The sequence below is a fragment of the Helobdella robusta genome (genome assembly GCF_000326865.2).
Source record: "Helobdella robusta unplaced genomic scaffold HELROscaffold_50, whole genome shotgun sequence".
NCBI classification, from domain to species: Eukaryota; Metazoa; Annelida; class Clitellata; order Rhynchobdellida; family Glossiphoniidae; genus Helobdella; species Helobdella robusta.
The window spans coordinates 443,866-453,865 of record NW_008705255.1 but is presented as its reverse complement, the minus strand read 5'-3'; the positions used below and the strand labels follow the sequence as shown (position 1 = coordinate 453,865).

The 10,000-nt window shown below is 34.6% G+C and overlaps 2 protein-coding genes across 2 annotated transcripts in view; both read right to left on the bottom strand.

The window, feature by feature from the left end:
• HELRODRAFT_187371 (hypothetical protein) overlaps positions 1–4,860 on the bottom strand; it is a gene marked incomplete at its 5' end in the record, with an annotated part of 11,826 nt that extends 6,966 nt beyond the window's left edge. Inside the window, 11 exons of the mRNA XM_009027711.1 lie at positions 388–466; positions 676–743; positions 1,226–1,318; positions 1,827–1,964; positions 2,221–2,303; positions 2,614–2,688; positions 2,888–2,966; positions 3,083–3,172; positions 3,572–3,754; positions 3,844–3,945; positions 4,603–4,860. Coding sequence (XP_009025959.1) covers positions 388–466; positions 676–743; positions 1,226–1,318; positions 1,827–1,964; positions 2,221–2,303; positions 2,614–2,688; positions 2,888–2,966; positions 3,083–3,172; positions 3,572–3,754; positions 3,844–3,945; positions 4,603–4,860 — 1,248 coding nt within the window. The remainder of the gene's footprint in view (positions 1–387; positions 467–675; positions 744–1,225; positions 1,319–1,826; positions 1,965–2,220; positions 2,304–2,613; positions 2,689–2,887; positions 2,967–3,082; positions 3,173–3,571; positions 3,755–3,843; positions 3,946–4,602) is intronic.
• A 3,575-nt stretch (positions 4,861–8,435) lies between these two features.
• HELRODRAFT_193429 (hypothetical protein) overlaps positions 8,436–10,000 on the bottom strand; it is a gene marked incomplete at its 3' end in the record, with an annotated part of 16,328 nt that continues 14,763 nt past the window's right edge. The window contains exons 23-26 of the mRNA XM_009027710.1: positions 9,394–9,528; positions 9,048–9,165; positions 8,604–8,801; positions 8,436–8,493 (exon numbers count right to left, since the gene is read on the bottom strand). Of these exons, the coding sequence (XP_009025958.1) occupies positions 8,436–8,493; positions 8,604–8,801; positions 9,048–9,165; positions 9,394–9,528 (509 nt within the window). The remainder of the gene's footprint in view (positions 8,494–8,603; positions 8,802–9,047; positions 9,166–9,393; positions 9,529–10,000) is intronic.

The following is a 10,000-nucleotide window of genomic DNA, read 5'->3' as shown; positions in this document are numbered from 1 at the left end:
ATGATGATGACGACGAGATGACGACGACGATGATGATGTTTAAGACTATGTATAATATTAACATTAAATATTAACAATAAATAGATAACAATTGTTAACATGGAAGGTAATTAAAATTATAGGCTGCCTAATGGCCTAGCGGTAAAGAGCCTGACACTTTTGTAGCAGTGACCAGATTCGATCGCAAAGATATCTCCGCTTATAACATGGAATATACGTGTGTGTGTGTGTGTGATGCATTGTTTCACATGTGTTTATAGACGCGCACTGTGTGTTTGAAGTTGTTGAGAAGAAAAGAATTGCAATAAATACTACATAACATAAACAATAATAATAATTAATAATAATAATTAATAATAATTAATAATAATAATAGTCATAATAAACCTGCATGAACTGGGAATTAATCTCGTAGATGATATGCATGAGCCTCGGCAGTAGGGACTCCAACATTGAGACGGGCCATCTTGTTTGCATAAATTAACATAAAATTTGCATAAATTAACATAAAATTTGCATAAATTAACGGAAAACACTATTTTTATATGTGTTTATGCTGAGTAAGAATTAACATAAAAATTGCAGGTGCAAATTGATTTCAAACAACGAGAAATTTGATTTTATTTGAGTCAACTGCCTCTGCATTATCGTCACCATCGTCGTCGTCATCATCACCTCTCAAGGGCCTCAGGAAGGATCGTATGGTTGGTGTAAGCCAGGGTCAAAACCGTCGTCTTCCAGGCCTGAAGTGAAAGTGAAACTACAAAACTCGAAAGTGAAAGTGAAACTGCAAAACTCGAAAGTGAAAGTGAAACTGCAAAACTCGAAAGTGAAAGTGAAGGAAAAACACGAGGAAACAAATATTAAATAAATAAGTAAAAGAATAAGATGAGAGAACTGAAGAAATGAACCGATGAATGAATTGTGATGAAAAAAAATTATGAAACAAGGTAGAGGGAAATAAAAATTTTGAATCACTAAAATCAATCAGTTGGTCAGTTAATGTCAATCCAATCGGTCAGCCAGTGAATGAACGAACGAATGAACGAACGAACGAACGAATGAATCAGTGAATGAATGAACGAATGAATGAACAAATGAATGAATGAATGAATGAATGAATGAATGAATGAATGAATGAATGAATGAATGAATGAATGAATGAATGAATGAATGAATGAATGAATGAATGAATGAAAGAATGAATGAATGAATGCCATCTAACATCGTCCCATGATAGCTTCTCAACATCCACTAATATTCTCATCAACTCAGGCACAGCTAATGATGGATGCGTGTCATTCAACTGGATCGCTACCTGCGTAAATGAATGAAGGAATGAATGAATGAATGAATGAGTGAATGAATGAACGAACGAATAAATGACAAATAAATCGATGAATGAATGAATAAACTAACAAACGAATGAAATAAATAATGAGTCACTTAACTAATAGATAAATAATCTAAAATGTGCAGACAGTTTCAATGAAAAAAAACAATGAATGAAGGAATGAATGAGTGAGTGAATTAATGAACGAACGAATAAATGACAAATGGATTGATGAATGAATGAATAAACTAACAAACGAATGAAATAAATAATGAGTCACTTAATTAATAGATAAACAATCTAAAATGTGCAGACAGTTTTAATGAAAAAAAAAACAAGGAAAGATCGAATGGGTTGAACGAATGAATAATCTGAATCAACCGACTAGCCAGCAAGCCAGCCAGCTAGCCAGCAAGCCAGCCAGCCAGCAAACCAGCCAGCCAGCCAGCCAGCCAGCAAGCCAGCCAGCCAGCCAGCCAACCAACCAACTAACCTTTTCGTGCAACTTCAGCATGGCTCCTTTATTCCTTATATAGAATGTGGACTTCTTGAACCTACGGATGATGTCCTCGAGTGAGGCAGACACCAACAGGTACTCCTGCTTCAAACGCAACTCTTTACCTTGGAAGAACTGACGGATGGATTGATGGATGGATGGACAGATGAATGAACAGATGGATGGATGGATTGATGGAATGATGGATGGACAGATGGATAAATTGAGAGATGGATGAATGGATCGATTGATGGATGGCAGGATTGATAAGTGAATAAATAAATAAATAATTAGATAAATAAATGGACGGTTGAATGGCTATATGTACTGAATGAGTTTCGACATGCATGAATAAATTATGTTAATTAGTTATGCTAATCAGGCGGCCAACATTATCATTCGGGTAGAGCACTCTCGAGATGTTCTCGCATAAGTTACCCATCATCACTGCCTTGATGTAGTCGCCATTGTTGACTGGTGATGATGATTGTGATGATGGTGATGATTAGATGATGATAATGATGATTGTGATGGGGATGATGATAATGATGATTGTGATAATGATGATTATGATGGTGATGATAACTACTACTGCTGCTGCTATTACTACTACTACAAAAATAACTACTACTACCACCACCACCACTACTACTACTACTACTAGTACTACTACTACTAATACTACTACTACTACTAATACTACTACTACTACTACTAATAATAATAATAATATTAATAATACAAATAATAATAATAAATTATGATAATTTATAGGAATGCTAACAGAAAGAGAAGTTAAAGTTCTCAGGAGCCTTGGAGACCCACAGCCTCAGGGTATTCACGTGATCATTTTTATACCCTAATATGTGACGTCATCATTAATCATCATCATTCTCATCATCATCATCATTATCTTCCTCATCATCATCATTACCAACATCGTCATCATCATCATTACCATCACGCTCACCATCATCGTCATTCATTGTCCTCATTACCGTCACCATCATCATTATCGTCACCATCACTATCATCATCATCATCACCACCACCACCACCTGGAATGGGAACATCATTCGGTGTGGCAAGCACTGTTTCCTCTTGTTCCCATTTCGCAGCCTTGTTCTGGTAGTGCACCTAGATTGATGATGATGATGAGGATGGTAATGATGATCATATCGTAATTATAACATCATAATCATAACGCCGTCGTAATTAATACATGACCATCGTGCTGACGTCATCGTAACTACCTTCCCGCCAAATTTGACATGCAGTTGATACTCGGGCCTGGGTGTCAGCCAGGGGTTGCCGTATTTCAACCAATTGTCCGGCTCCTCAAACTTGAAGATGACGTACGAAATGACGTATGATTAATTAATTGATTGATTGGATAGTTAAATACTTAGTTAATTGGTCGATTAGTTAATTGATTGATTAGTTAATTGATTAATAAGTTGATTGATTAGGTAAATAAATAGTTAATTGATTAATTAGTTAATTGATTGATTAGTTAATTGATTGATTAGTTGATTTATTGAAAGTTAATTGATTGAAAAGTTTATTGATTGATTGAACGATTGAAAGATTCTATGAATGACGTCACTATCATCGCACGTTTTGTTTATCATAATTTTTATTATTATAAACAAAACCGTCATTATGTATAAGCATCATCATCATCGCTATCATCACCATCATCATCATCATCTCAACATCATCATCAAGACAAGCACAACAACCTGCCAGCCATCTTTAATGACTTGCTTGAATATGCCATACTCGTACCTCAGACCGTACCCATAGGCCGGGATGCCGAGAGAGGCCATAGAGTCCAAGAAGCAGGCCGCCAACCGCCCCAGCCCCCCGTTCCCTAACCCTGCCTCCACTTCCAAGTCTTCCAACTCCTCGAGCGATAGGCCAAGCTGATGATGATTTGTTAGTAACGACGATGACGACAATGGTAACAATGACAATAAATATGACCTCGACGATGACGTCAGTGATGACCGACCTCATAGAGAGCTTCTTCTGCCAATTTATTATTTCCCAGGCTGACGAGAGTGTTGGCAAGAGTTCTGCCCATGTAGAACTCCAGCGAAAGGTAGTAAACTCTCTAGACGGTTTGGTGGGTATGAAAATGTCTGTGTGTCTCTACATACGTGCGTGTCTGTGTGGTGGGTGTATCTGTGTGTGTTAGTACGTTTATGTGTGTGTACGTTGATGTTTTTATTTGTCTGTCTGTGTGCGTGTGTGTCTGTGGTGTGTTTGCCCATTTATGCCACGCGTTCTTGACAAAACATTCTTTGATAATTTGAAAAAAAAAATAAAATTCAACAACGGAAATAAATAATTGAATGAAACTTTCAACCGAGGCAAAAAAATACACAAAAAAATATAATAAACTTAATAATAATAATACTAATAATAATAATAGGAACAATCTTTCATCCAGCAATCAATCTTTTAATCAGCAATAAAAACAATGAAAATGACAGTACAAATAAAATAAAATAATGAAATAAAATAAAATGTCAAATGCAATTGATAGAGTATTAATCCGAGAAGCTCATCATTCGAATCGAGAGAGTACGACCTGAGTTAATTAGTTTTAAAATTGATAATAATAATAATAATGATAATAATAATTATAATAATAATATGATACTCATCATAATAACAACAAACAACAACGCACCTTAACGTCCATTTCGTAGTAATGATAATAATAATAATACGATACTCATCATAATAACAACAAACAACCACGCACCTTAACGTCCATCTCGTAGTAAAACTGTTGGGTGCGTACCCACCTGAGGGCTATGAGGTCCCTGACGCAGAGGCAAGTGGCCCTGCAGTAGTCGAAAAAATCGGCCACGTTTTTATCCTTCATTAGGGTGTAGTGCACGTGGCGGTTCAGCCCTGTCTTGAAGGTGTCCTTTGTTATCTTCAAGTTCGTGGGGTTTTTTATGGAGATTTTCCGGGAATCGGGTTTCTTCTTCCTCGGCTCGTTCGGGGATGACGTCATTGCCAAAGTCGGAGTTTTTTTTGAAGGTCACGGATGAATAATTATTAGGTTGTTATATGGATTAAATTTCTTAGTGTAGAAAATTATTCTCCCTCCGAGATTGTTTAGTGAGAAAATTTTTGCGTGTCTCTACAATGTGCTTGTATATACTTTTGGATAATTCATTGATTAATTAATTAATTAATTAATTGAATGATTAACTAACTAGATTATTAATTAATCATTTGGGTATATATATATATACCAAAATATCTGGCCCCGTACATTCCTAGTAACTAGCATGAAAGTGATAATTCATTGCCATTTCTGGATGTTTTGGTAACGCATGACGAACAAAAATTTACAACTGCCGTATACGTCAAAGCAACAGATAAAGGTATTTGTTTAAAAGAGTCATGTGAATGTACCCAACAATTCAAAATAAGTACAATAAAATTCTTTTTGAACCGTGCACATCCACGCATTTATCCTCAACTGAAAATCGCAATACGAAACTGACAAGAATTATTAATCTACTAGTAAGCAATGGTTACAAAACATCATTCATTGAGAGCATCATTCAACAAAGACTACAAAAAGATTGCAATATATTTAAAAACAACAACGACAACGACATAATCCTATATTATAGAAATCACATGTCAACGGCATATAAAATAGACGAAGTCGTCCTCAGACAAATCATAAAATGAAATGTTACACCAATCAATGATACTAATAAAATAAAACTCAGGATATACTACAATAATTGTAAGACATCACAATTGGTCTTAAAGAACAACTGCACTCCTGAAGACGATCCTACCTTGAAGCGTAATAATGTGACATAAATTTAAATGCTCTACTGAAGACTGTGCGCGTCAACAACATACGTATGTATATTAGCGTTACGACTACTTCACTATCAAGACGTCTCACAATGCATACACAAAGAGGAGCCATCAAATCTCATTTGCAATCAACACATGCAACTCCAATAACCCGCCAAACTCTTGACAACAACACAAAAATAATTTAAAACACTAACAAAATATATCTAAAAATTGCAGAAGCTGTCCTAAAAGATATCATTAAACCCCAAAGAAGCATCAACAAAGAATGATGACATCATTTCCAACTCGATGCCTTAATGCTAACTTCAATAACAACGAAGAACAAAAGAAAGACAACAACAAAGATGAAGAATACGACACCAGCTGATAAAATTAGCTAAAGAACTTTGCTCTGTTAAAAGAAACTATATTAGCCAAACCTGCACTGAAGATGATTTATGAAGAGTCGAAATAAGGCCTTATCGTGAATTCGGTTAGCAAAAATTTCATTAAATTTTCATGATGAACTTGGATAATTCTATTTTTAACGAATTGTACAATTTCCAGAAAATTCTAGTAAGGAAAATAGAAAAGACAAACTTTAATGCCAACAATTCGGTAGAATTCATACAATACTGTAAAAAAAATGGTCTCCTTCAAACACACACCCACCCACACACACACGCACACACACATACACACATGTATATAACTAAACTACTTTTTCTACTGCAACATATTAAGTGTTATTATTTTGGTGCTATCTCATGTTTCTGTATTAACTCAAGAGTCGTTCATTTCATTTCGTTTTATTTTTGTGTTATTTTTTTTTACTGAATTTCAATCTAAGGGTTTTCTCATTTTTGTTATAAATCTCGACATAATCAGAACTATATATATTATGTATGATATATTATTTTCCATTTTTTCATATACTCTGAACTGGTGGCCGATACAAGATTTTTAATCTTCCAGGTCAAATCCTTACTGGTTTGATGAATAAACGAAATGTGAATTGTGAAAAAACTATTTTATATATATATATATATATATATATATAACTCTTTATTTATGCTGATTATGCCATGATAAATTTTTTTTGATAGCGCTTTTGATATCCTTTGAATTAGCGCTTTATTAAATTTTTCATTAATAATAATAATAATATATATATATATACAAACCAATACAAATATATATTTATTATATTGGAATAAAGGAATTTTTTCATGAAATAAATAAACTGTTTTATTTAATATTTTCTAGAATGGCGGTTCTATTTTTTGAAAAAATTTAAAAAGACCAAAGTGATCTTTTTTTAAAATGTAAACAGCTTGTTTACAAACAAAGTGACGTAACCAAATGAAACAAAAGATAAGAAATAATGGTAAGGCGTTTAACAAACAGGATAAAGAACAACCAACCAATCATTCAATTAATCAATCATTTAATTATATCAACCAACATATCATTCAATTAATCAATCATTTAATTAATTAATTAAATATTAATTAATACTAATATTATTTTAATAAAAAAAAACATCAAAAAAATATCTTGGTTAGTTTTTTTAGCAGCAAATATATAAAAGGCGAAAATTGAAATATCAGATAAAATAAATTTTAAAATGGAATGCGCATATACAGATATACGGTGTGTTTATAACTATATAATAAATCATTATTTTTCACAAACACACACATACACACACACACTAGGGCTATTTTATAGAGTATTATTTAAATGAGTGAACGAGCAAATGAATAAATGAATTAATTAATTAATTAAGATGAATGAACAAATGAATGATCGATTAAGCGGTTGCTCAGTTAACCGAATGAAAATATGAATGAATGGACAAGAGAATGAACTAGTGGATGAATAAATAAATAAATTAATTAATCAATTAATCAATTAATGAATCAATTAATCAATTAATGAATCAACGAATCAATTAATGAAAATAACGATTAAACTATTCAATCAATCTATCAAAGACTGAATGAATGAAAAATAAGGAAATGAATGAATGAATGATTGAGAGTGGTTATAGAAAATATGCCGAGATAAATAACGTTTTTTGATTAATCTGCCATGAGTGAGCAATAACAAGGTATTGAATATTGAAAGAACAATTGGAAGAAGGAATGTAACGAATGAATGAATGAATGAATGAATGATGAATGAATGAATGATGAATGAATGAATGAACAAACGAATGAATGAATGAATGCGAAAGGAATGAAATAACTATGGCAACAGAAACAAACGATTGAATGATCGAAATGGATGGATGAATGAATGAATGAATGAATGAATGAACATACAAATGAACGAATGAGTGAATGAAGAAAACTTCAAATCTAAAAATAATTTCAATAAAACAAATCAACATTAATTAGATCTGACAGTAATGGAAGTATTAATAATATCTTTCAGTTTATTCCTGGTTGGAATGAAATAAAAATATGTTAAAAAAAACCAGCAGACAAATCAATGGCTAGCCAGGAAGACAACCAGACAAATAAACTAGCAGACACGCAAATAAATAAAGAGAAGTAGCGAGGCGAATGGATAATAAATCGACAGAAAGGAAGGTTAGTAAACAAACAGACAGACAGACAGACGCAGATAGACAGACAGACGCAGACAGACAAACAGAAAGACAAACGCAGATAGACGCAGACAAACAAACGGACGCAGACAGACAAACGCAAACAAACAGACAGACAGAAATATACATGAATCCATTTTCTAGGAATCTCAGGGCTTTCTAAACGTCATTACGATCGGTCGACTCTTCCTCTTGCCATCAAAGGATCTGCAAGGAAGGTGATAGTCCACAATCATTATCACCACATCATCATCATCATCATCACCACAATCGTTATCAACACCATCACTGCAATCGTCATCATCATCACTACCAACAGAGTGCTGAGTGAGAGATTGAAACCGGCTCCTCCACCATCATTCATCCACAACTTCCTCAGATCCAGGAAGCCATCGACGACCTTGAACTTTGACCTCCCAAAGTCATTGTTATTATTATTATTATTATTGGTGACGATGACTTCCACCACCATTCCGGGGAACATGGTGTTGATGTGAAGTTTGTCCCCCACCAATCTGATAGCGATGATGATGATAATGATGATGGTGGTGGTGGTGGTGATGATGATGAGGTCGATGATGATGGTGGCTATGATGGTGATGATTAAACAACGATGGTAAAGTAATAAAAATAAAACATAGATTTACAGAACCGAATAAACACATAACCCGTCGTTACAAAGAAACATACAGCGACCACACACACACACACACGCACACACACACACGTACACACACACACACGTACACACACACACACACCGTGCGCCAGGTTTGTGCAAGTAGTATTCAATCCCCATTTCTTCGAGTCTCCTGAGCTCTTGCCTGCCAATGATGTTTGAGAATAGTGACCAATCTTTCGACCTTTCGTGAGCTATGACTGAGGTTTGTATGTGTTTGTATGTTTTTTTGTATGTGTTTGTATGTATGTTTTTTTATGTGTTTGTATGTTTTTGCATGTTTTTGTATGTTTGTGTGTATGATTGTATGTTTATTCGTTTGTTCTGTTCACTTGTTTGTATGTTCCCACTCGCTCGCTCGCTCGCTCACTCACTAACTCACTCACACTGACTCACTCACTCACTCACTCACACACTCACTCACTCACCGATGCCATCATCTTCATCTTCCCATCTGGGCTGGTACCAGGATCTCTCGGCAAAGGCCAGGAGACGCGGGAACAGCATGGAGTGCATGCGGTGTTTTGTACGGATCAGTTCAGTCCACAAAGCTGCCTCCATTCCTAGACGATGAAGAAGAAGATGATGAAGAAGAAGAAGATGGTGATGGTGGTGATGAAGATGATGGTGGTGGTGGTGGTGATAAAGAAGATGATGGTGATGAAGAAAATGAAGATGATGATAAAGATGATGATGAAGATAATGAGGAGGAAGAAGATGATGATGAAGATGATGAGGAAGAAGAAGATGATGATGATGAAAAAGAAGATGATGAAGAAGATGACGAATATGTTATGTTACAGTTAAGAATGTCCTGGATACAAGAATCCTCAAAGATTGAACGCATGAAAGTGACAATGCAATGATGACGACGACAGAGGAAAATGATGGAAAATTAATTTAAACTATTCTCCACTCTCTTAATTAACCCCCCCCCAGAGGTACCAACAAATAACACACACACACAGCCTATGTAACTACTCTGTGAAATGAATCCAAACATATCACACACACACACACACACACACACACACA